The sequence below is a fragment of the Ochotona curzoniae genome, unplaced genomic scaffold (genome assembly GCF_017591425.1).
Source record: "Ochotona curzoniae isolate NIBS_2020 unplaced genomic scaffold, NIBS_Ocur_1.0 scaffold_3208, whole genome shotgun sequence".
NCBI lineage: Eukaryota > Metazoa > Chordata > Mammalia > Lagomorpha > Ochotonidae > Ochotona > Ochotona curzoniae.
The window spans coordinates 19,314,594-19,342,526 of record NW_024467106.1 but is presented as its reverse complement, the minus strand read 5'-3'; the positions used below and the strand labels follow the sequence as shown (position 1 = coordinate 19,342,526).

Genomic DNA, 27,933 nt, shown 5'->3' with positions numbered 1-27,933 from the left:
GTATGATTGTATTGCTTCCTTTTCAACTATAGATCTACAGTAACAGTGGGTACAGTATTTATTAATTTATTAGCAATGCTGAATTGTTTTTTTTTCTTCAGAATTTGGTTTTATTGAATGGATTTAAAGAAAACATTTTCCAAAAGGATCTGTTGAACAGATGTCAGTTATTGTGTATTCATAATAGGGCTTGGTCCTTAGCAACCTGCATTATGAAACATTTGCTGGCCCGTAAAAAGGTGGTAACAATCTCTTAGGCATATACACGTGAAAGGACACAAAAAGCTTTTAGAAAATTGAAATTAAAAATAAATTTATCTTCATGCAGAAAGAATCCCATATTAGAGTACCTGGGTTTGAGTCCTGACTTGACTTCTCACTTTAGCTTCCTGCTTACACAGAACCTGGCAAACATCAGGGATGGCTCAAACAGCTGCATGTCTTATAAGGAAGATGTAGCTGTTCCCAGATGCCAGGTTGGGCACAAACCCTGTCTTGCCTATTGTGAGTATCGGAGGAGTAAACCATCAGATGGCACTCTCCCTCAATCTCCAATGATTAAAATAAATAATCAGAAAATGACATACAATAGAGGAATCTTTCTGACATACCATTTTCCCCAGGGTTGTTTCAAATGCATCAGAAAACTTCTTTAACAGGTCTGTGTCATCACACCGAGTAGCTCTGTACAGCATCTCAAAGGACTTAAACCCATGGTTTGCAAAACGTTTTACTGAAAAATAATGGACAAAGCAGGTCTCATTGGTGTTTTCAAAAACAAAGGTCTAACTGTCTATGGAAAATGGCAACAGTACCTGAATTCTGACATGATCGGTGAGACTGTTATGAAAGCAAGGGATGACAGTGAAGGGAACTATGTGAGGATTTAGTTGGTCAAAATGATTCATGGGCCAAGTAGTAGTTATCTGATCATGAGTGTGTTTCTTGAGATCATTCTTTCCCTTCTGGTCATATGAAAATGTATTTTAGGGAAAAGGAGATATAAAATATATGTGCATACATTCCTGAGAATTGTTTAACTTGGTTGAGTCAGTTATGTTTTACATAAAATGAAAGCACATATAATGATATTTCAAACCAAGAGACATTGGAAAGCTTCTAAATACTAAGCAATCGTATTTCCTGAAAGGATGGTTTCCATGGAGACAGATCTGTCCTTGGATTTAGAGATAATGCTCTGTAGCCTACTGTTCAATGTGTGAGACTGAGGTGAGTGTTATTGCTTCTATGTACTCCCAAAATTTTGGGGAAAAATATCTCAAATAAGCGGACTTTACTTTTTTTTCCAAGACCTGGGCACTTGACTCTACTTATGATGCTGGATCAAAGATTCATTCAGGAGAATCTTTATTTATCCTAGGTTAAAATATTTATTGTATTGTATTTATAAAAATACATGCAGGATTATAGAATCACTCTAAACGTGCATCAAATCTAAATGGAATGTGACTGATTTATTGTGTTTCACCATACATGCAGCATTCAATAAACCCTTTTGGAGTTCGAGGATTTAAGTCCATGTTTACAGGATAAGAACTACATACTGACCTGTCTTTGGAGAGGTTTCTGGTAAAAGACAGGAGGTCCAAGATGGTTCTCAATTATTTGGAATCTTGTCCTAACAGCAATCCAGGCATGACACAGTTTTCCACTAGTTCTTATTTATGGCACTTCAATACCTTAATATTCAGAAATACACACGCACACACACACACACACACACACACACACACACACACACTCCACATTCACATACACAGAAGGGACACAATGCCTAAGGATGACTTACTAGCACAGTCTGGCCATTCAGTGGAATATGGTGGTCTCCAGATGCCATCTTCATAAGCACAGTAATACTTTTCAGTGGACCCTTCTGTGAAATCATAGCCCTCCAAGCATCTTAAAGTGCAGTTAACTCCATTCTCATCCTGAGCACATATGAAATCTCCATTTATAGGTGTGAATGGAACCTCACAGGGAGAGCCTATGTAAAACGAATAGCATTTTAATATACGATACAATGAAAAGTATAATTTAAATTCCAGGAATATAAGCTGAATTTTGCAAAGGAATATTGTTTGCTACCACTACTTTGAGGTATCTTGTCACACTAAGTCCTTAGCATGGAAGAGCAATAATGTCTGATTTTTGGTTGCTCAATAGGGATATACTAAAATCTGCACCTATGTGTAACTGGAGGTTTTGTATATTTTATTTTGATTTGGGGTTGTTAAATTTGGAATTCCTCTAGTGCAAATACAAATGGATAGCACTATGTAACAAACATATTTTCACAGTCTCCTCCATCATTTAAAACAGGATCATGATTAAGACACTCTGTAAATCTAGAGATTATGTTAATCAATTGCTCAATAACAGCAATCATAGAACTATTTCTATTTATCATTAAATAAGGGAATGACAATTGCATACTTAAATACTTTCCACCAGTATTCCACATTTTAAGTATGGTGCCTATAGTCTATTTCATTGAGAGAGTATTATAGTAATCACATATAGCAGATGTCAACTGTATTTTGAGTAGCTGAGAATACCTTTAATGACAACGTGAATGTCACAGGTCCTGTTATTGCCCGAGGGGTCAGTGGCTGTATAACGCACTATGGTCTCTCCAGGAGGGAAAGGGTCACCTTGTGTGTGAGTTCTTGTGATGGTCAATTCAGCTCCTAGAAAAGAAAAAAACGGAGCCATTTTAAGGTTATTTTGTCCACAGTTTGTTATCCTCTTATTTCACATTTCCTTTTCTATTTATGCAAAAAGTTGGGCATTCTAGTCAAACTGATTTGTCCCCTAGTAGGAAACAAAGATTCAGTATATTTCTATAGCATTGAAATCAAGGACTCAATACCCCATAAAATTAAGGTATTTTTCCTAAGCAAATAATTTTCTTTCAATAACTCAGTCCATTTGAACTTTCAAAGTTGAAGAAATATAGTTAAATTACATTTTATTATTGTTTTCTGGGTTTTGGCCAAACCATCACAATGAAATCCAATTATGTTTGTTCAATTTTTTTCTATTTTCCTATGATGTTTCATAATTTATTTGACAGATGTTTAATAATACTATGTATTCAGAGAACTATAATACAAATGCCAGTAGAATGCACAGTTTCTATTTCCAGGGCAACATAACCTCAGAGATCCAATAAATCCATTAGCACGACTTCATGTAAAATACCTAGTACGGGTTTAATAAGTATTCACTGATCACTGAAAGAAGGGCAATCTGTAATGTTAAATTACACTTAATTATCCTAAGATTAAAACATATAACCTAGTATAATTATTTTTCCTAGACAGTTGGCAATTATTTTTTATGCTTTTAGAAATATTTTTTTGAAAAAAATTAATACAAGTCAACGTTTTCATGCTGATAACAAAAGCCTTAGCTTCTCACCAGAGTTGTCAGAGAACTGAGGCTCATCCCATCTTACAACCTGCTCCTTCTCTGAGAGCTGCATTGGAGGTGGAGATCGGCACCGGTCTATGGCAGGTGGCTCTACATCTGAAAGACAGGAAGTCAAAGCAGTCATAACCAGTCTTCAAAAATGATGAGAGGTGTTGCAGGAAGCAAAGTTGCTTGTGTTGGCTGAGGACCTTGACCCTGTCCCTGCTCTGCTGATAAGGTAGATGTTATCCCTGATTCTAACATCAAAAGATAGTAGGCTGGTGCTGTGGTGCAGGTTAAATTGCTGTTTTGCCATGCTACATCTCACATTAGAGTAATTGTTTGAGTCCTGGGTCATCTGCTTTCAGCCCAGCTTACTTTTACTATGCCTGGGGAGGCAGCAGAAGAGAGCCCATGTCCTTGGGGTCCTTCCACCCATGTGGAAGATTAGCATGGAGCTCCTGGATCCTGCCTTTGGTTTAGCAATTCCCTGCTGCTGAGCTCATAAGGGCAGAGAAGTGCAGATGGAAGATCTCTCTCTCCCACTTTCTTTCTACGTCACTCAGTCTGTCAAATAAATGAATAAAGGCACGAAAAGTAAGAGTTTGTGAAACTGCTGTCTGTTGAAAAACAAATATCAAATTCTTAACGTTGTCACGAATACAGTTGTGTGAAAGGTAATTGTGCATGTGGCAACAACTGAATTTGTTAGCTGACCTATTTGGAAATAAAGAGAATCTCACTAGAAAGTTGAAAGAATGAAATGTTCCAACTCCAGTCACGCCCATGACAATCCTCTTACATGAAGTGTCAAGTAGGGCCAATAAATGATAGGGCTGGCACCAGGTTTCAAATCCCAGACTGAGTCATTGGGATTGTAATTTCAACACAGATATGGATTTTACATATTTAAATATTCTTAACCTATACCCTGTAGTTTAATGGAGATATAAAAAATATTCTTTTTCTGATGTTATATGTGAGGAATCTTTATTTTTAAGATTTATTTATTTATTGGAAAGTCAGATATACAGAGAGGAGGAGAGACAGAGAGGAAGATCTTTCGTCTGATGATTCACTCCCCAAGTGAGCACAATGGCCAATGCTATGCCGATCAGAAGCCGGGAGCAGGGAGCCAGGAGCTCTTCTGGGTCACCCAAGTGGGTGCAGGGTCCCAAAGCTTTGGGCTGTCCTTGACTGCTTTCCCGGGCCACAGGCAGGGAGCTGGACGGGAAGCGGGGCTAGGCTAGGACATTAACCACTGCTCCATTGTGCCGGGCCCATATGTGAGGAATCTCAAGACAAACTTAGAGAACTTGTCTGAGGTCATTAAGCCAGTAAGTTAGAGTCAAGCATCAAGAATAATATATTGAAGATACACACTCTGAAATCAGATGGGTTGTACCTGTGAGAATATATAGATTTATATTTTAGCTAAGCATCATGGACAAATGTCAAATTATTTATTTTTTGTTATTTATTTAAGTGGTCATGCGACATAGATTGAGAGAGACAGATAAACAGGTTTCCCATCCGTTGGTCTATTCCTCAAACACCTGCAGTGCCAGGGTCAGTCTGTCTGATGTTGAGCGCCAGTAACTCAATCCAAATCTCCCACATTGGTGACAGGAATCAATTTCCTTTAGACATCACTGTTACCTCCCAGGATTCGCTTTAGCAGGAAGCTGGAGTCAGCAGCTAGAGCAGGGAACCAAACCCAGGGACTCCAATGTGGGAAATTGAGATCTCGACTACTAAGCTAATCACATATCCCAAATGCTCATTTCTCATCTTTCCTTCCTGCTTGCCATTCCATTAGAGAAACACTTCAGAAGAAGAGCCTGAGAAAGAGATGAAGAAGCATAGATGAGTCAAATGGGACAAAACAGGATGGACTAGGTTGGAGAAGCAAGGGATTGAAGAAAGTTTTGGTAAGAAAATGTGGTTAATCCTGTAAAATCTGCGGAAATAGTATGTGAAATAAGCCCGGAAACAAGTGCAGTTAGAGGAAAGGTGACCTTGATGATAGTAGTTAATACCAGTGAAGGGAACAGATGCCACACGTCGGTGACTTTGAGAATCAATAGAAGGAAGAATAAAGGATGTCAGTCCCTGGGAACTCTTCAAAAGGCTCATATGGGAGGACATCAGAGATGCAGCGACAGTTAAAGGGCGTGCAGACTTCAAAGAGGGGGCGACTTGAGCAGGTTGCAAAGCCAGGAGGAAGAAACATGAAAAGAAGCAGTTGAAGATAAAGGAGAAGCAAAGTCCCTTAGGTCCTGGGTTATTTTTGCAAACCCACCCAGATGATTTGAAGAAGACTTACCAATAACTTTGATATGAAAAGTACAGCTTGCTTGGTTGCCGGCTGAGTCAATTGCTGTGTAAGTGATAGCAACATCTCCAATTGGGAAATGATAAGGTGGGGTGTAAGCTGGATAAACGCGGATGGAAACCTTTTGGAGGTAAATATTTTGAAAGTTAAGGTTGATGCTAACAGCACATTTACTGTTTTTGATTTATATATTAATAATGTTTTTTAACTAATGTGATATATCATATAGAATAGGTCAAACTATCAAGCATAGCCTTGCAATGTAATTCTTTCCATACTATTCTATTTACAAAGCTGATAGAGCTGGCATACATGAGAATTATTGTTCCTATTTTTAAAACACAATATCAAACATTTTTTCATGCTCTTACAATTTTTAGAACCTGAATGTCTTCATAATGCTATATAGAAAAATACATGACCATTTCTTTTATTGTTGAAGGATATCCAATTGGTTTCCGGTCTTACCATTGTACATAGCACTGAGGGGAGCAGTTTTACATAACTAATTTAAAAATGATCATTCCTTTAAGGCTTCATGAAAAGAATTGTTAAATTCAAGCCACTAACATTTTATTCACAGATAATAAAACATTTCTTTCCCAAAGTATGCTAACAATTTGCATTCCATTAGCAGTATTTGAAAATGTCACTATCAAAGTCCACCAGTGTGTATAAATCTTCATCACTTTTGAGTGAGTCAAGACTGTGACACCAGGTCCTATTCATTTCATGGCTTCTCAGTGCTTTCTGCTAAGATTATAGTTGCATATGTTTACATGATATTATATCTTTCTCCTTTTGGAATTACATGTTGGTTTTCTTCATTCATTTGGAAATTGTAAATGCACTAAAAATTTACATTATTATGTTATACAATGTTCATTTTAACCTCTGACAAGATCAGTGGTTTTCTCTGGCATTTGTCCATTAATTCAGAATTTCTAATGCTAACTTTAAATATTTGTGTAGTCAGGCATATTTGTTTGCCATTGCAATTTTTAAAAAAAAAATATTTCAAACAAGCTTAGAAAGACATTCAGAAAGTGATTTGATAGGCATTAAAATATATTTGGTGGCAATCTTAAGGATTTTAAAAGAACTTGGAGAAGTGGGTGTTTGTTTCATAGTTAAGATGCCTGCTGAGACACCTGAATCCCATATTCGAGTGTCTGGGTTCATTTCCAAGGTCCAGTTCCTGATTCCAGCGTCTTGCCAAAGTGGCATCTGAGAGACAACAGTGATAACTCCAGAAAACAGGTGACCATCCTTCATGTTGTAGAACGGGATCGTATCCTTAGGGCCTAACTCTGGCCCTAGCCTATCGCCAGTTGTTCAGGGCATTTCGGGTAGTAAACCAGCAAACAGAAGTTCCTTTATTCCCCCCCCCCCCATGAACAGATTTTAAAAAATAATTAGGAGATATTTTAGTAGAGGATATAATTTATGACTACAATGATTATAAGGTATTTAAACTCACATATTCATTATTTTTCCACTTTGAAATGTTTTATTTTTGATCTATAAGGTAGTTATATTGCTGATAGATTTTTTTCTAATTCTTATCAAAATACCGTACATTCTTCTTCATACTTTAGAATTATTTTTGTCAAACTACAAAATATTCTGCTGACATTGACATTGGCACGAATTGTTCTTTAGCTTGTCCATCTACAAACATGAAATATATTTCAGTCTGATTTTATTTTTGTCAATGTTTTGGTTTTATCATATATTTTCATTTATCTTAATCACATATATAACAAAACAATATATATTTTATACTGTATTGAAAGTAGAATCTTTGTCTGTAGAACTGTATCCTGAAATAATAAAATAAATTAGCTTTAGAAATGAGGATCTTTGTTTAATAATACTACATACTCATAGCATTGTATTTCCTAAATATGGCATGTATGTATGTATGTTTCATTTAGTTAAAAAAAACTGAAATGCAAAGTAAATTTAAAGGATTCAGAGAACAAAGCAAATTCTAAGAGTTCAAAAATGGAAAAAGTTAAGAAATAGAAGAAATAGAGATACATGAATAAATTGCTGTTTTGTAGAAGAAAATAGGATGAATGGAATAGGAAGAGTAAGTTACAAAGGAAAATTTTGAGTTGAAGAAACGAGTACTTTGCAGATATGGAAGATGTTTTGATGTACCAAATGAATGAAAATCTGCCGTTAAACAAATCTTAGATCATTTCTCGTATAATGAGATCTGCACACCATTCAGAATAAGAAGGATTTTCTAAAAGGGGAGAATAATGTGATTATGTCATCTTAGTCATCAAATGTGAGTGTGGAAATGAGATATTTTTGTACATGCCAAGGCTATGGAAATATGCCAAACCATATAACATTTTCTGAAAAGAAAGAATTTAGAGCATACCAAACATGTGATGAATCACTTAAATCCCTCATTAGTGGTGAAAGTCATAGTATGAAAGAACTGCCAGCAAATACCAAAAATACATAAACACAGACTTAATCCAAAAAGTTGTGATAAATGTGGTTACAAAGCAGACTACAATTTTGGAAAGGGAATATGCATAATATAAAGAGTAATACTTACCGAGTTGTTCATTAACATAAAAATCCAAGATTATAAATATTTAAAGTGGCTCAAAAGCTAAATTGATAATTTGTCATTTTTACCTGGAGAAGACTCAATGCATGCTGTTACTTTTTGCATTGATAATTAGGTAATTATGGGGTTCTATATGTTTTTAAAACATTATTGAAATGCTAGCACACTGTTTCCTTATATAATTGTATCTTAGTCGTGATGTCAAAGAGCATGGAGCTGAAATAATCCCATTTTCTAAAGGGAACTCTAAGAATGAACAAATCACCAACAGGCTTTTGTTGTAGTGGTTGAACTAGTTCTACATCCTTAGTGTCCTTTCTTAGTAGAGAAATGTGCAAAGAGGATAACTGAATTATTGGGCAGAATGTTTGGCTTCTCCTGCCGTTCTCCACTGAGCAAAGAAAGGTGATGGAGACTACTTCCAATCATATGACTGGCTTCAGATCACTACTCACAAAGCAGTAGGCACCAAGGCAAGGAGGGGCCTGTGGAAAGGACATTGAGTGAGGCCAGCACCCACCCCTTGAAGGTTAGGGGCATATAGCAATGCTGAAATACGAGTTCTGTTTAAACAGACTTGGATTATGAATGCTCTTGCCCTGGGGGAACCTTCACTCCCATCTTTGGCATGTAGACCATTGAAAATGACAGCCGTACTTGAGCCTTTCTGCTTGTGCTCCATCCTGGAGGTGAAGGGAGAGGCCAGAAGGCCCAGAGCTGAGAGGATGGACAGAGGGTTCCTTCTACTATGTATCTTGGGGAGCTGTATGGAGGGCAGAGGCGGATCCTGTTGAGTTTTCTGCAGAATCATGGTATAAACTGGATGCAAGAATCAATATCAGAGGGATTGCTTTCAGTATTTCCTAGCATTACACAGAGAAGAACACAGCAGTAGCAACTTCAAGACTTTAGAAACTTCCCTCAGAACTACTGCTGCCTTGTGATGCTTGTTTCCTGTTGTCCTGATTCCTACAAATTCAGCAGCATAAAACAATACAACTTTACTACCTTTAGAACTGTTAACCAGATACTGCTGGGCTCAAAGAGTTAAAAATCAAAGTGTTAGCAGAGTTGAGTTCCTTCCTAGATACCCTGGGGGAAAAATCACTTTCCTTGCCTTTGTTGACCTCTAGAGCCTATCTTCAGGGCCCTGGGTCTCTAAATTTAAGGTTTGCAAAGTGTGGCTGAGTCATTTTCACATCAAGTGTTTCTGGCCTTTTTCCTCTCCTAGCATCTGCCTTTAACAAGAGTTTGGTTATTGAGGATCAATGTTGATTTAACTGGCTTTCCCTAGAGTGCCGGCTGATCTCCTCATGTGGAAAATAAAACTCCACTTCTGCAAAGTAAAACTTGAGCTGCATAAGGAAACATGTTCACAATTTTCACGGATTAGGATAAGGATATTTTTGGGGTGGCCATTATTTTACTAGTCACAGTTGCCTTGGCCCTACAGAGAAAAGAGACAGAGCTACAGGTGCCATAGAAGGGCCCAAAAGAACTCCCAGTCCTCCCTCTCCATGTCCCACAGTTTTTGTTTAGATTTTTGTTTTGAAAGATTCTCTTTCTCATCCCTGAAAATGGGTTTAAATTTACAGAAATTGTGTATGCGATAGTAACCAAAGCATGTGACTAGAAGAAGTGTTACTTTCTGTTGGTACCTGTCTGGGTTCAGACTGTTCAAAGCGAGTGAGTGACACAACCATGGTTTTGAACCTATTCTGCACATAATTCTGCATGCTGCTTTTCTCTCCAAGAAATCTCCTTATTCGGAGACTGTCTTGGATAATAAGAAGAGATAAAGGGAAAGACTTGGAGCAAAGATGCTCATGGTAGCATGTCAGTTCTTTCCCTTCACTTATTCTCCTGTTTTGACTTCTTGAGTCATTATTACAAGAAATCTGTTCATTGCCATAGGTCTAGACTGCCTTCCTTCTATGTTTCTCCCTCAATATTTCACTTTGTTGGGAAACCCAATTGCCTATTTGTTTTTCATGCCTGTGCTAAAGCATCATATTACTTCTACCGAAACTACATGACAGTGCCCATTTTTTCTCTCTGAGTTCCGTCGTCTAATTCAAGTGGGTTGCCAATGTTACAAGCCCAGTGTATTTATTTGACTTCCTCTCTTTTATCCTCTGAAAAACTCTTTCAAAGTTTCATCCGTACTCTCAAAGTTCAAAACTTTCTCATTATGTTTAATCTTTTCATTTTGCTTTGTGTCTGGTTTCCTTGCAACCAGGAACAATACACAGATGGAGAACTGGGATATAAAAGGAAAAGAGGAGATGATCATTTGTGTCTGGTTTCTATTCTTTTAGCACATTCAGGTTCTTCTCCCTTGTGTTGGAGTGAAAGATGGTCCCCAAAGCTGCTCATGTCCTAATTCCTGACCTGTGAATATTTTATATCACTGGCAATACAGACTTAGAAGGTAGAACTAGAAGATGGGCTACATGTTTTCACAAGAACCTTCCCGTGAGCGAGAAAGGACAAGCAGGTTGAAAAGAAAAAAGTAGTATTGCTTCTTGGTCTGTTGGCTAAGATCAAGTGTAGAAAAAGATGTAGTGACGGATGGAAGTAGAAGTCAAAGTGATACAGCCATGGCCCAAGGAATGTTGCAACCGTAGGAACTGGGAAAGTCAAAAAGTGGATCCTCTCCAGAGCTTCCAGAAGGAGTATGTGACTTCATGCCTCCAGCTCGGCTGCCCAAGGACAAGAGCAATGCACATCTTCTCTGCCTTCAGCCTTTAGTCAAGGGTGAGGTTCATAAAATCAGGCAGGTTCTCAATTGATTGTCAGGATCTGTTTGCCTATTTCCTTAATCGGCAGCTAATGGTCACTGTGTTTATGTCCCCCAGAATTTTTCTGGTTCTAGTAGCTTTATTTTGCAAATGGTCTTAAACATTCAATGACTCTACAGGATTGCTTTCTTTATTTCTTTCCCAGAATTTGACAATGATAGAACACTATGACATAAAATCATCCTCAACTTGCCTATGTCTGGAATGACTGGAGCTGGGATGGGCAGAAGCCTACAGCTGGGGATACATGCATTCTTCAATTTGGGTTGCAGGCACCCAATCACTCATCACCTGCTGTCTCCTATGATTGCCACTGTCAGCAGTTGACAGCTGGAACTGGGAACTGAATCCAGATATTTCAGTGTGGGATGGGCTATTTGAATGGCTAGGCGAAATGTCTATTTCTTTTTAAGAATGTTGTCTTATTTATCTTAAAAAGAGAAAGAGAATGAGAGAGTGAGCATAGGAGAGAAAGAGAGAGAGGAGAGAGAGATTCCCATTCACTGATCCATTACCCAAATCTTCGCAACAGTCAGGATTAGGCCAAGTTGGGAAGGTAGAACTTAATCTAAGTCTCTCATACAGGTGGCAAGGACACAACTACTTGAGTCACAGTCTATTGTATACCAGGGTGACCAGCGTGTGCATTAGCAGGAAATGGAATAAAGAACCAAGCTGGGATTTGATCCCAGGTTTTCCAATGTGGGAGGAGGGCATCTTAAGCAATGGCTTGACTACTATGCCAAATGCCTGACTCCTGCTCATTTCCTAAGTGTTAGCACTCCCCTTAATCTGTACACCTACACTAGAATTCTTATCCATTTCAGAGACATCCTAAGTATACTCTGATGCTAATGTGTAGATGCCTAGAGCATCTAGCTTTCTCTTGAGATGCCCTTATGTGATTCTGTTTGAATGAGGGACTCTCTTTCACTTAATGCTTGTATTTATGAATATTACAGAAAATAAATATCTCATAGGTTTCTCATGCAGGCAGTTGTTTAGTATTTTATGATCATGTATAGTATGCAGAACATATACCAGAGCATGCCTTGCTTTCTTAGGACATGTTGCCTCTTTGGATCCATTCCTATCATATATACAGAGATTTTCCAAAATACACATCCTGGGATACAATGTATTACAGTAAATCCCCTGTTCTTCCAGCTATCTTACGGTGTAGAAGTTAAAATATTTGAGCAGAGTAACCAAAAAGCAAATTACCAGGTTGGAGAATTGAGGCCAGGCAATGGATAGAATTTGGGCTCCATGATATTTAGGGAAGGAGTGAATGAATGCAAAAGGAAGGCTGTGATTGGAAAAGCAGGATAATTTTGAATAACTCAGTCCTGGGACAGGTGTATATGTGACTGACTCTTGGTAGCTGCAGGCAATGGGAATGAAGAAACATTTGTTTCTTTTTGCTTGATGGTGATTGGGCTTGTTTTTTTCAGAAAGTGAAAGACACAGCTTCTGTATCAATGTACATGTAGGTGCTGCATTTTGTGTGAATTCTCATCAAATCCTGCAATACATTGCTTCACTTAATGTCCTCAGGAGAAAGACAAGAGGAAAAAAAGAAGCAGCAGTAGTAGAACAACATCCTGGAAACATCACACACAAGACACTGCTTATGACACACACCAACTGTGCACCTGTAGCTCATAAGGCCCCATTGGCTCTTTGAATAACAGGTTTAAAAGCCACCTCAACAGCAATGTTATTTAATGCAATTATCACAATAGCTTTCTTTGTACTACTCCCATGATATCTGCTGGCTGGTACATCTCACAGAGCAGTGTACTTACACGCAGATGTACAAACAGCACACTACTGAAAGGCATGTTCACACATGTGAACACTAACAGTGTGTGTGCCAGGCAAACAAATTCTTAAGGAAACTCTTTTCCTAGCATAATGAATGATTTCCTCAAGCCATACAAAAAAAGGTGCGTAAATAAGCAAGGGCTATACATAATAATAAGTGAAAATATGTTGGAAATCATATAGAGATCCCTGAGATTCCTAATTTAAAACTCAGCACTGATCAGTCTTCTCTCACGTAAGGCACTGACATTTATGAATAAACTTGTATCTATAGCATTCTTTTGCCCATCACACACACACATCGGCAGTACTTTCAGCATCCATTTGAATGAGTATGCAAACATTTGTACAAAGATTACCTTTTCCCCAGAGTTATCCTTTGCTGTGGGAACCTGCCAGGTAACATTGGCCGAGTCTTGCTGCTCCTGGGTCTTCACCTCTATGTCCTTAGGACAGTTGATTTGTGGAACCTCCACATCTGACTCAGAAAATACACAAATTGGTTCATCAGTAACATGCGATTCTAAGTCATTTAAAAAGGAAGTAAAAACTACAGCTACAACAACACTTTTTTGTTGCATGTTTTTTCACATATGATTGTCAATTGAGTTGGAATACACAAACACCTAGCCAGTAATTTATTTTGGTGTGGTTTTGAGGCCTGTCCTGAATTGGTGCTTGCTGATACTCTAGCTTCTTTTCTTGAAGTCTCCTACTGGGATTCGCTGTCCTCATGGAATTACTAGCAGGACATGAAAGTCCCAGCATCCTTTTTTTCACTCCCTTAATGGCCTGACTACAAGGTGTGAAATAAAGCCCAAAGATGCCAGGAACCAAGAGATTCTTCTCGTTGTCTCTTGTGGATACAGGGGCCTAAGCAGTTGAATTGGAAGTGGAGCAGCCAGGACCAGTGCCTATAGGGGATGCCAGGGTTGCAAGTGGTGGCTTTTCCTACTATGACAGCACATCACTGTAAAATGAAACTTTCTCATTCCATAGAAATTTAAAGATGTTTCTTATCTCATTGTCTCGCATGGTGCCTGGCACATAATAGGGACTTGGTGAAGTAAAAGAGATAAACAGAAAAACAAAGGTTGATCATGGCAGGTAGGAGCTATACTTGAACACATGGCTATCAAGTATACTTGGTTGGTGGCACTAAAATAATGTGTCAAAACAAGCAACAACTTCAAGCCAGTGATATTGTTTATGGTGGAAAGTTTGCACTGTCTTTTTAAAAATTCAAGGTGGTAACATTAGATATTCACATAAATCATAGTAGGACTGAGTTTTTATTATATGATATAAAACAATTTATATTTCCTAAATACATACAGTGTATATATTACTTTAGAGCAGTTTATACTGAGTAGTGTATTACCTATGAACTTATACCAGCATCCACATGAGATGCCAGTGTGGTAGGTAGTGCTTAAACCTGCTGGAATGCAACGCTAGTCCCTAAAACAAAATCTTCCTTAAAAAGTCAATGATTTCCTATGTATCTATTAAGTGACAGTTTGATTAGATTTGGAATGTAAAGTTTGTATTTATTTTTCCCTTCATATTCTATAGATATATTGCATTTTTTCTAGATTTTAGACTTTCAAATGACAAGGGTAATGTGAATCTGACTCTTGTTTTCATTGCACATGCTCTCTTTCCTTCTGGAAATCTATTGAAAATTGCCAGGTCCAGCGTAGAAGCCTAGAGGCTAAGGGCCTCACCTTGCACATGCTGGGATCCCATATGGGTGCTGGTACTAATCCCAGCAGCCCCACTTCCCATCCAGCTCCCTGCTTGTGGCCTGGGAAAACAGTCGAGGATGGTCCAAAGCCTTGGGATCCTACACCAGTGTGGGAGACGGGGAGGAGGCTCCTGGCTTTGGATTGGTGCACTTCCGGCCGTTGTGGCCACTTGGGGAGTGACTCAGCGAACGGAAGTTCTTCTCTGTCTCTCCTCCTCTCTGTATATCTGACTTTCCAATAAAAATAAAATAAATCTTAAAAGAAATTGTCTCTAACTTTATCCTCCAGAGATTGTACAGGGAGTAGTGAGATTACACTAGCCAAATATTGACAAGACTTTTTTTTTTCTTAAGTTTAAGCCTTTCTCTGGATCAGGGAAATCTGTTAGAAATGTGCTTTTCTTTCATGTTCTTTATTTGTTCCTTCTAGTATTCCTTTTAGGAGACCCTTTAAAAAATATTTATTTACTTTTATTGGAAAGTCAGGGAGAGACAAAGATCCTTCATCTGCTGGGGTTCACTCCCCAAGTGGCCACACCAATCAAAGCTGAGCTGATCCAAAGCCAGGAGCCAGGAGTTTGTTACAGGTCTCCCATGTGTGTGCAGGGGCCCAAGGCTTTGGGCCATCTTCTACTGCTTCCCCAAGCCAGAGGCAGGGAGCTGGTTGGGAAGTGAAACAGCTGAGATACAAACAGGCACCTACATGGGATCCTGATGCATGCAAGGTGAGGACTTTAGCTGCCAGGCTACTATACTGGGCTCCTATGTTTTGACACAGCAAGTTGACCTGCCATGAGTGACTGGCATTTCACACTGAAGAGCCAGAATGAGGCCCAGCTACTACACCTTCTACCCAGCTTCCTGTTAATGCACCCGGGAAAGCAGCAGATGATCCAAGTGCTTCTATCCCTGCTACCCATATGGGAGATCTGGAGCAAGTTTGACGCTCTGCACTTTGGCCCGGCCCAGACCTAAATGTGGTGGCATTTTGGAGGCACTGAATTAGCAGACAAACGATCTCTGTTTGACTCTCTTTCTATTACTCTACTTTTCAAATAAATAAATCAATTTTTAAAAAGAATTCCTTAATAAATTGTTACTGAGGCCTTCTGGCAATCATTGATATCCTGTATCTTGGGTTAATTTTTATACTTAGGTTTTTATTCTCTGTTCTGAGGGAGTTCTAAATTTTGTCCTCCAAATCACTAATGATATTTTCAACAATATCAATTCCATTTTTCCTGTGTCTTTCTCTTTAGATTTTTTTTTAAAGATTTATTTTATTTTTATTGGAAAGGCAGATATATAGAGAGGAGAGACAGAGAGGAAGATCTTCTGTCCAATGATTCACTCCACAAGTGAGTGCAACGGCCAATGCTATGCCAGTCCAAAGCCAGGAGCCTCTTCCGGGTTTCCCACGCGGGTGCAGGGTCCCAAAGCTTTGGGCCGTCCTCAACTGCTTTCCCGGGCCACAGGCAGGGAGCTGGAAGGGAAGCGGGGCTGCCGGGATAGAACCGGCACCCATATGGGATCCTGGGCGTGCAAGGGATCACTGCGCCACTGCGCCAGGCCCATAGAATTTTTTTAAATTGTATTTTCAATTCTAAAAATTCTCCCTCCATTTTTTCTTAACACTTTATTCTTGACGCAGGGAAAATTCTCTTGAATACAAAGGAATGTAGGTTTCAGAGGGCTGACAGCTTCTCAGTTTTTCTAAATCAACTCAGTCTCACCTGCTTTGTATTGATTTGAAGTTTCTCAAAGACTTTGATCTCCTGAGAGCATACTGATATAATGCCCTATGCTAGCATCCTTATTTTTATTTCTTCTATTATTGTCCTACTACTTTTAATTGGATTTGTATAAATCCATAATTTTGAACCAGAAATACTGGCAGTGCACACTAAGGTAGCACCTATCATTTTGTCATAGGTATGTAACAGACATCTGAAGAGATTTCATCATGCTTGGAATGGCAAGATTGGCAGCAATTCAAAACAGTTGAACTGCTGAAGCCACTTGAACAGTGCCCTTGGAGCATGCAACACATTGGGGGCCCTGTGATGATTGGTAGGGTGGGTGTGGCTTATCCTTTTGTCTCTCTCCTTCCCCACAAATACACGAAAGAAAACAGATAATGTAAAACAATGATCTTATCCACTTTCCTGTAACCCTTGATCTTTGAGCCTTAATCAATTATGAAAAGATCATAAAAAAAGAAAAAAAAAACAGTACGGCGTCATATCCAGATGTCATTATCCAGGAATTTGGTTTTTACTTGACTGCTGTGGTCTGGATGTGCTTTGGGTGTGTGTGCTAAAAGTTCACATGTTGGAATATTGGTCTCCAGGGTGGCAAATGTTGACCTTTAAAAGGAGGAATCCAGGGGAAGGTGATAAGGTCAGTGAAGATGCTCTCCTCAGATAGACTTGAAATAGTCTCACGGTTATTTCTGGTGGGAACAGGCTGTCATGAAAGAACACACCTAGTTTGTCATGTATTCTCTGGCTTCTATAAGCCCGTTGTATGAACTCTTCCACACATGTATTCCCACCATTGTATGTACACATCTGTATCATGCCCTGGGGCCTCCAAAACAGCATAGCATACAGGCCTCTTCTTTTTACTGAAGCACTTAACCTCAAGTATTTTGTAGTAGCAACAGGCAACAGGTGGATACACTGCCCTACCTTTACACACAGCTGTCTGAACTTTGGCATTCCATTTTCCAGCAGTGGTACATCTCATTTCTCTGGCTCCAGATAATAGGAACCCTTGGCGACAGCTCAGCTGACAAACTGTTCCAGGTTTTGCTGGTTGCTTGCCACAGCTGGAGGGAGAAACAATGACACCTTTGGGCTTCTGGAAGGTGGAACAGTGGCGCTCTGTAGAGAAATAAGAGCATGTTATTTGAAGCTGCACAATTTGAAAATGCCACAGGTTCACTTTACCCAAGAAAAACACAACTGTGATGTCTTGGAATTGACAATAAGAATGCTAAATGAGAATTGTATGTGACACTGAGTGTATGAGGTATTATAAATAATTCTGAACTTCATATTGTTAAATTACCTCTTGTTCTTTTGTCAGTGCATGAAAACAATGGAAAAGTCACAAATCAATGACTTTTCTCACTTATTCATTTGGTTTGGAGAATGTTACATCTGGACTTGGAAATATAAAATCATATACTGAATTGCATCTTTCGTGGATTAAACGATATTTTTAGCAATCTCTATTTTATCAGAGTTCACGAATATTTTGTGCCACTTTTTTTTAGAGATTTATTTTATTTTTATTGGAAAGGCAGATATACAGAGAGGAGAGACAGAGAGGAAGATATTCTGTCTGATGATTCACTGCCCAAGTTAGTGCAACGGCCGATACTACGCCGATCCGAAGCCAGGAGCCTCTTCCGGGTCTCCCACACGGATGCAGGGTCCCAAAGCTTTGGGCTGTCCTCGACTGCTTTCCCAAGGCCACAGGCAGGTTGCTGGATGGGAAGCAGGGCTGCCAGGATTAGAACCGGCACCCATATGGAATCCCGGGCATGCAAGGCTAGGACCTTAACCACTGCGCCATTGCGCCGGGCCCTTGTGCCACTTTTATTTTAAAGATTTATTTTTATTATTTTTTCATTGGAAAGGCAGATATACAGAGAGGAGAGACAGAGAGGAAGATCTTCCGTCCGATGATTCACTCCCCAAGTGAGCGCAACGGGCCGATACTATGCCGATCCGAAGCCAGGAGCCTCTTCCGGGTCTCCCACGCGGGTGCAGGTTCCCAAAGCTTTGGGCTGTCCTCGACTGCTTTCCCAGGCCACAGGCAGGGAGCTGGAAGGGAAGTGGGGCTGCCGGGATTAGAACCGGCGCCCATATGGGATCCCGGGCGTGCAAGGCGAGGACCTTTAACCACTTGCGCCACCGCGCCGGGCCCCCTTGTGCCACTTTTAAAGTAACACATAATAAGTAGATTTTATAACTTTCCTAAAATCATTGTATTATAATTAGGGGCCTAACTCTTAATATAATCTTCATTATAGAAAATGAAGAGCAAATGGATTAGGGTAAATGAAAGATATAATGAAAAATAAAGGCTAGAGTTTCATATAGGATACATGGTGTGTTTCTATGTGTGTATACGTGCCTGTACCCACACACACATGTGCTTGCTGTAGTAGAGGTTCTACTGGTGACCCTGCTCACATCTATAATCTGTATTTCCTATGAAATAATAATTAACAGCTACTCAGTACCTACAAATGGCAGGCATTATTCTGAATGGTTAGTGAGTTTTGACTTCTGTAATTCTGTTTAGTGAGGAATATTGCTATTACTCCATTTAAAAATCAGAAAACGGAGCAGAGTAGGAACCTTTCAAAGGTCATCTGGCAGGTGAGTGGTGGAATTCATATCTTCCTAAGCACTTCACTTTTGCACTTCATCCAAGAAATGGGTTCTTTCATTAGCAAATTCATTTTCCAGAGAAACTGGTTTGCCTTTATTTTTGTCTGGTGTGAGTTATATGCTTGCCTAGACTTCCTGTTCTGCATCTCATTACAGAGAATTAGAGACAAACCCAAGAGACTTTTGTGTTTCCAAGAGACTTCTCCCAAGAGACTTTTGTGTTTCCTTTTTGTCATTCATGTGTTGGCTACTCAGTGGTGTGTTTTTTCATGGTGCTGTAATTTGTTGTTGTTGTTGTTGTTGTGGGTGTTCTAACTCATACCAATTGTTGACCTTGTTTCATAGCTTCTCAATGATGGAAGTGTATAGTGCTGGAATACTGGGGTCTATCATATACAGATGTGGGGGAATAATGGAACATGCATCCCTGTATTCAGATGAAAGTTGGATTCCCAATGATATGTTGGACATGTGTAGACAATGGGATGCTGGACTGTCTGACATTGTCTCTACCAGCAATGTCGGGGTACACTTAAATAAGAGACTGGTGGACTTGTGATTCCTTATAAAGGTCCACACTATTGTAGTAAAATGGGAAAAATCTGTCAGTTGGTGGGAGTTTGGGAGAGAATCCCAGTCTATATGAAACTGTACCACATAATTCAAAATAAAAATATTATTAAAAGATAAATATAGAGTTTATGTGTGACTTCTATTTATGGTTGGCTCTTGATAAAGTAAGACAATTATCTATCGGCTTTCAAAATTATTGATGATTTTCCTTCTTTGTCTGCCTTCTCCCCTCACTCTTTCCTCCACTTGTTTTTAGCATTTGGGTGAATATGTCTTTTATTTCTTTATAATCTGTTCTACTGATTTCTTTTCTTGAAGCTTTTTTATTGGTTCATGCTTAATAGTGAAAGGATTTTTATGACTCACTGTTTCAGAATTCTCAACAAGGTTAAGGTAATTCATGATTAACCAAGCAAGAAAATTTTACAATATTTACTTAACTTGCATTTTTAAACATATTTATTACTCAATACCATGACAATTAATTCCATAATGTTGTAAATCGATGTTGATGTTATGTTGTGGCTTTCAATTGATTGGGATGATATTCTGCCAGCTCTGCTTTCAGACCAGAGATGGTCTCCCCAAGAAACCATTGAATTTATCTGGACAATAAGATACTGGACTCTATGCTTGCAATGAAAGAATCTTGACTAAATTTGAACTGTAATACTGCAACAAGGTGGAGGAATCCACCATGGGGGGAGGTTATGGGGAGGGGTTGCGGAATCCCTGAGCCTATGAGACAGTGTCACATAATGCAATATGATCAATAAAAAATAATATAACAAAAAAAGCAAAAAAAAATTCCACCCAATTTGTCACCATTTTTTTAAAAAACACATTGTTATGTGAGGTTGTAATGAACTTGCACGATGTGTAAAATGATATCTAGTTCAGAAACACTTTACCATGGGTAAGCATAAGACAAGCTGTTTGTGTGCGTGTAGTAGATGCAGATGATACTTGACACTGCAGAGGAGTTATGCTACAGCTTTGCTGCAGGTCTTCACAGCATACTGGAGTCAACACAGTAGGAAAGTGAGTCTGTAAAGCTCATGTGAGTCCAGAAACTTACCCACACATCGGGGTTCTGGCCCATCCCACTGGCCATGTCCTTGACAAGTGAGCTTGGCGCTTCCTTCTATTCTGTACCCTTCTTCACAGGTAAGTGAACATGTCGTGTTGTAGGACATTTCCCTTGTAGAGCAGCTTATGCGCCCGTGCTTGGGCTGGCGGAGATGGGGACATGTTCTCACTGTATAAAGTGCAGACAATTGGATAACACTTTATTAAATAAGGACAAAAACAACAATTCTAAATTTAGTAATGTTTGCACATCAAGAAAATAATTTTCTTAAAATGGGAAAAAACCTAACAAACAACCATCATTTTTGAAATATGCCAGGGCAGCTGCCTTGGTGAATGAATCACAAATAAAAGCCAGGTAGATCTATAACTATAATTGTGGTAGTCTCGTCTTTTGACAGGGTTGAGTATAAAGTAAAGAGAGGAAAAGTGTAAAAGAGGGAAATGAACTAGCAGAAGGGGAGGCTGCCAGATCCAGGCAAAATACATCCTTCTGCAGATGACATGAATACTTTCACCGTTAGAGAGATAGCAAAAGAAGCTGCCGACTACACCAAAACATAGGCACATGCAAGTACATTCATTTGAAAGCTTATCAATATGAATCCTCCAAGATTTCAGCACTGTACAAAGCACAATAGCAAGCTCTGGGAAAAAAAACCAGGTTTGCTCAACGACAGCGCTTGGACAACACTAAAGGAGCAACAGTAAGCTCTGAAGATTTTTCCTTTTTTTTTTTTTCAATAAAACGTTTGGAACTCAAGGATTTTGTTGGAGCTTGTTAGTTTTATGAGTGTGTTAATTTGACATACCAATAATGTATTTTTATTTGTGACGAAAGTTTACATTTACAGTGCATGAAACAAAGTGGAGGCAAAACATTCAAGTCTGTATTCAACTTAAGTCACGATCAGATCAGTTCTGCAGGAATCCCTTCAATTTACATTGGTCAGCAGTGCATAGGTATTGACTACCTTAAGTAGAACTTTAGGATTGATTGCTCCACCAAGAAAAGTCAAGAATCAGGTTACAGGTTAAACCAGAGACCCCACTGTCTTCTACTCCTGGGATGGTTTGGATGGAAGTCATGAAAAATGAGTGGAAATGTTTTGCCTTCTGCATTTACATTTTTTCTAGAGTGTATCCATCATGTAAATTCAATTCTCACTGAGTGTATCCATCAAACCTGCAGGAACACTTTGTCCTCTGCATCTCAACTTTTATTAAATGTGTCTATCAGGTATAGCCCAATGTCAAGTGTCAGGTGGCACTAAAAGCTGAGTAAGATTAATTCCTGCGATCAAACTGGATAAAATCTGGAAAACCAAATCAATAAACCGCTGAAACCACATCTGCTTTTCTAGTCTGAGACAAAGTGGATCTGCAATATCTCTCCAGAGTCCTGGCAATAAATTAGAGTTGGTGTCTTACACAGATACAAGTTAGATTGCTTCTCAAATGTTGGTTTTAATAATCTTTCATTGCTCCTTAGGGAAAATAAAGCATGTGCAATAACTCCCATTTATTCCTCTACATGTTACATCCATTTCCACTCAAGTATGATCATTTATTACAATTTTAATAGGAGGAGCATGCTTTTTTATTTACTGGATACATAAAATTCTTTTTCATTTCAACAAGCTGAAACATCCTGTTATAAATATTCCTTGACTTACATTCATGTTGAATCAATCTGTAAATATTTATTTATTCTTCTTAGAAAAAACTAAGTCTTCTGACAAAATGCTCCAGTGTAGAAGCTAGTAGAAGAACATAGGCAATTACTTTGGTTTTCATATTAAACGCTAACTAGAAAAATGCTACTGATACCTTTATTATGACAGTAATTATTATTGGATATAAGGTAAACCTGATGCTTAATGTAGGATTCTCATTTTTGAAAATTTTTTTAGGAAAAAAGTCACAAAACGTCATGACTGATATTGCGGCTTAGCAAGTAAACATTGAAAAAACCACAAACAAAACTTGTTTAGAAAGAAATTCACAGCTCAGACAAAATTGAAAATGACTAGAGGTGCTTTATGAAGAGTGTTCAGAAGGAACAGAAATCAAGATTATCAATTATCTAATATATAATATGCACAAGATCATTAGTGACAGAACATGAAATGTGTAAGGGGTTTTATGATTTACTGGTATTCATGTCTGCCTCAGTTTTAGATTTTCAAGAAAAAAAAAAGTAAAAGTACTCTCTGTCCTTGTGATTAGATTTAGATTTAACCTATAAAAGCTACCACTTTATCCACGTTACTCACCCTGAAGTAGAAGTAAGTCCAGGCCCAAATGCCATATTCACTGAATCATAGATATCCTGATTATGAGGCACATTATTTCATGTATTATAAAAACACTAACAGAAAAATTATTGCCACTGATTTAGGGTCCATCTTGATTTCACAGATGTTAAAATGTGAACAAAATTTCAAATTTTTATTTCATTTTTATTTGAAAGGCAGAGAGATACAGAGAGACATCTTCTATCTGCTGGTTTACTCCCTAACTGCCTGATGGCAAAAAATGGGCCAACCAGGAGCTTCTTCTGCACGTCCTACTTGAACGCAGGGGCTCAAGGCCTTGGACCATCCTCCCTGCTCTCCCAGGCCATCAGCAGAGAGCCTGATTGGAAGTGGAGCAGCTGGGACATGAACCATACCTGTATGGGATGCTGGTGCCTCAGTAGAGGTTTAGCATGCTCTGCTACGGCACTGCTTCCCAAAAAGGTTTTAGATTCACTGAAATATGGTGTAATCATGTGTTTCATAGAACATTATTTGAGGTAATTAAATCTGTAATCTAGTAACAGTGCCATGAGAGGGGCCTGATTGTCTTCATTCAGGATGTATTTGTGTACCAGAAAGTTAGGTAATAACTTTGGTGGTGAAAATGAATGGATTTTATGAAGATCCATGGCCCTCTATGTCTCCTTTACTTTGATTAAAAGGATTTTATTTTCATTATAGTAGCAATTGGAATTACATAAATGAACAAGCATGCTTTTGGATAGAAAGTGATATAAGCAGGCTATTTATACAGATATTTATCAATGTACATTTATACATATATTAATCAATTTGTGAATTTGTTAACTTAGCATTTTTCTTTATTTACTATTTCCTTTATTTATTCCCTTTATTCACATTTCATTTGTTTACTCTTATTTACTAATAGAATATTAAAATATTGGGCAGCTTAAAGATACATTTCTGTGTTCATCATGAATTTATAATGTAGCAGAGCTGGTAAGCTAATGAACAATAGAAGAGTATTAATCCATTTTCTGCTGTTCTAAAAGGATGCCACAAAATGGGTAAAATGTAAACAGAATATTAATTGCACCATACATATGAAATACACAGAGAGAGAGAGAGAGAGAGAGAGAGAGAGAGAGAGAGAGATGGGGTGGAGTGCAAATGATAGTGAACCAATTCTTGTGATAACTAACAAGTAATGGCATCAACACATTCACAAGGACAAAGCTAATGTGACTTACTCACTTGCCAAGGATCAACGCTTGGTACTGTTATAATGGAACTTAGAGTTTAATATCAGTGTTGGTGGAGGCATGCAAACCATATTGGTATGACAGTTTGTTCTCTGAAAAATAGATTAAGCTACAAAATACATTTGCCAGAATGCCAATGTTGGGGCTGGTCCAAAGTGGAACCCACACTCAATATTAGAAGGTAGAAGTGGAGTGGTGGTCCTTACAGTCAGATTTAGTGATGGGCAATGTAGCCATGAGTAGTGGGTTTTAGCTGGACCAGGTCTGAAATCCTACCACACTCTACCACTCATCCTACTGACCCCATGTCCACAGTTGGGCTCATGACTGCAGACTCAATGGCATGTGGTCACACAGAATTGAAGTTTCTATTGGATTGCCTGATTTCCCCTTGTTGATTCTACTCCAGCTACTGAAGATGTTTGATTTTGCAGATTGACTAGCAGGAGTTGATATTCCAACTTTTCCATCTTTTCCAAGCTCCTTATAAAACTTTGTAGTGTCCAGTTCATAAAATAAGTCTCCTATTTCATGACATAGCTGGCGACCCAACCGAAGGGCTGAAATGGGGGTGAGAGGAAGACAGGTCTGCAGATGTACACACAGGGGTCTTCTATTTCAGGCACAAGATGTTGGCCATAGTGGAGGGTTTATAAGAATCAAGATCAAAGCCAGGATGAGGGACAGCCAAGGCTGTGAAACAGGTTGCAAAAAGAGATGGTCAACTCTGGTCACATGAGTGTAGGATGCAAGGCATAGGTACAGATTATGGAGCTAGAGATCAGGGTCAGGCTACATCCTAAAGCCTTTCTCACTCTTCTTTGAAACCCATCAAGTAGAAAGACAAAATTGTCTACTCCAAGGCATTTGGAAGAAGGGGCAGAGATGTTACATTGAACTTAAAATGCTGATTTCACAGGAATATTATTTTATAGGTTTTCTATAATTAAAATTTTTTAGCAATGGTCCCTGGCTTTTTACCACTTGAGACTGCAAGAACGAAAACTGCTTTTCCTTTATCCTGAAGCATAAACAGGAGCTGCTCTGTGATCAAAACTCTAGGAACTGATTCTTTCCCATTAGAATCCTAGAATTATATTCATATCTTCTAGTATTTGGAATGACTAACACAAGGTCAAGAGCCTTCCAATCTCTTTGTAGGTACTGTTATTTCTAACCATGAAAAACTTAATTTTCTATTTTTCCAGGGCACTCAGAAATTTCACTAAGATTGTTTCCAGACGTGGGTTTGTTTTTGATAATGTTTTTCTGGCATTCATTTAGTGATTTTTACACTGGATAGGGATCATTCTGGTTGTGCACATTTGTTTTCAAGAATTGAGCCTGGAGATACATTCTTTGATCTTTCTCAGTGCCTCTCCTTCATGGTAGTCTATCGTTTGATTTCCAGTATGAAAAGAGTATTTTTTCATGATTAATCTTATGCCACTTTTTCCTTTAAATTTTTTTTCACATTTGTTTCTACTTTCACATGAATGTTTTTAATTTGTACTCTAATTTATTAATACAGACTTAAACACTATACACTCAATCATCAACCCTACTTGCTTTTCTTCTAATAAATCCTTTTGTTCTTAGATTTCTCTCATCTCTTAGAATCCTGGTTCTATACTTAGAATCCCCATGGTTTCTAATTTTTCTTTACTACTGTTCATCTGGTGTTCTTTGATTAATTTGTTCATTCTCTTCATTATTTCCTTGACTTTTTGAAGATAAACATCTGTATTTGGACCTACTTTGGACAAATGCATTTTTATAGATCAGTATCTATACAATGCATCAGTAGCTGATGACTGCAATGGTTGTCTCAGGGGCTTCACATACGGACTTGGCCTGGTGAGTAGAGCGGCTCTCTGTATGAGTAGAGGAACCTTGAGAGGACCAGAAGACAAAACTTCTTATCTAGAAAACTTGGTGTTGTGTGGAACTTTGGAAACGCTAAATGCATTGTCAAAATATTTCAAAGGGAAATAGTTTGGAAAACAAGCCAATTAGTATACTCAATTAAGTCTGAACTTCAGAAAATTAGCAAACAATATTTTTTTGTATCAGTAGATCTCAAATCTTGGCTTGGTGCAAAGACGCATCAAGGGTGCGGATTCTGGTGGGCATCCTCATGTTCGTGGCTTCCTTCTCTCTGGCTGCAACATGGATAGACTTTCGTTTCTATTTCATTTAAGATGCCTCGTAAAGCCTTACAAAGTTGGCTATGCTACAGTGCAAGAATTAGGAAAGTAGGCCCTGGAGATAACAGGTGCTATTGAGCTGAATACCATACAGTTCATTGCTCCTCTGCATTTGGTCTATTTGAAGCACTATCTGTGTTACTTCTCTCAATTCTACTGGCCTGAACAGACCTATCTGGTTCTCACCACAGACAGCTCTTCCCTTTCTACAGCATGCTCTCTACTGAGTGAAGTGTACAGATGACAAGTTGGTAACGGTTCCTGTTGCAGGATAGTACTATGGCTCTCATCCTCTACAATCACTGACAGTTTATATCAAATTCCCCATTGTAACTTCAAAAACTTGGCACCCTGTCCTGCCCGTTTAGAAGCTGAGGTTTGGGTAACCTGTGCATTGACTTCTCAGGCATAAAAGGAACATTAAGGCTATAGTTTATTACGATGCGGCCAACCCAACTTAGTAGTCCTGACATTGTTTCCTGTAATTTATTTTTGCCTTTTGTGTGGTCTGTGGTCCATGAAATATAAAAAGTAACAAAAAACTGACTGATCCATTAACACTTAAAACAGAGAGATCAAGAAAAACAGTAAATATTGTGAACTGGCAGTTTGCATACCTCTGCAGGAGCTCTCTGAACCGGACCACAAACCATTGGGTAGACACAGGAGGATGCTGCTTCCCACGAGGTCAAATCCGGGGTGACAGCGGACCCCACAGGCTGCATTGAAGTGGTTGTTGCAAGTGTTTTGGATAAAGTAACCATTTTCAGGAGGCTTCAGGGCAGGGCAGTGGACAACTAACATTCACAGAAACAAAATCAAAAAGTGCAGTTAGCTTTTGGCTATAAAGCATTTTCTCTTTGCTTGAGACTTCATTGAAAATGAACCTCTTTCCCATGGCATTAAAACACATTATTATGATATCTTTGTGGGCATGCACTTGTCTACAGAGCTGTAGTCAGACAGTGAGACACACACACATACACTCAGAAAGAGAGAGGGGGTGGGGGAGAAAGACAGAGAAACTCTTCCATCCACTGATTTACTCCCCAGGCGACCACAATGACTAGGACTAAGCCAGGCTGAAGTTGGGAACCAGGAGCTTCTTCCAGGTCTCCCATATGAGTACAGGTGCCCAAGGACTTAAGCCATTCTTCTGTGCCTTCCCAGGCACATTAGAATTGGAGAAGCCAGGAGTCCAACCTGCACCCATATGGGATGCTGGCACTGCAGGTGCTCAGCCTAGCTTAGTCCCAGTCATTGTGGCCATTTGGGGAGTAAGCCAGTAGATGTAAAATTCTCTCTCTCTCTCCTCTTTGACTATAGCTCTGTCTTTCAAATAAGAAAGTCTTGAAAAAAATCTTTCACAAGGAAATTGCCTCCAATGCAGGAGATGATAG

General features: G+C 38.8%; 1 protein-coding gene across 1 annotated transcript in view; it reads right to left on the bottom strand.

Moving 5' to 3' along the window:
• Window positions 1-27,933, bottom strand: part of SVEP1 (sushi, von Willebrand factor type A, EGF and pentraxin domain containing 1) — a 161,053-nt gene that overhangs the window by 75,646 nt on the left and 57,474 nt on the right. The window contains exons 5-13 of the mRNA XM_040963410.1: window positions 27,151-27,330; window positions 20,793-20,972; window positions 17,426-17,620; window positions 13,348-13,466; window positions 5,759-5,888; window positions 3,442-3,549; window positions 2,577-2,708; window positions 1,811-2,005; window positions 612-733 (exon numbers count right to left, since the gene is read on the bottom strand). Of these exons, the coding sequence (XP_040819344.1) occupies window positions 612-733; window positions 1,811-2,005; window positions 2,577-2,708; window positions 3,442-3,549; window positions 5,759-5,888; window positions 13,348-13,466; window positions 17,426-17,620; window positions 20,793-20,972; window positions 27,151-27,330 (1,361 nt within the window). The remainder of the gene's footprint in view (window positions 1-611; window positions 734-1,810; window positions 2,006-2,576; window positions 2,709-3,441; window positions 3,550-5,758; window positions 5,889-13,347; window positions 13,467-17,425; window positions 17,621-20,792; window positions 20,973-27,150; window positions 27,331-27,933) is intronic.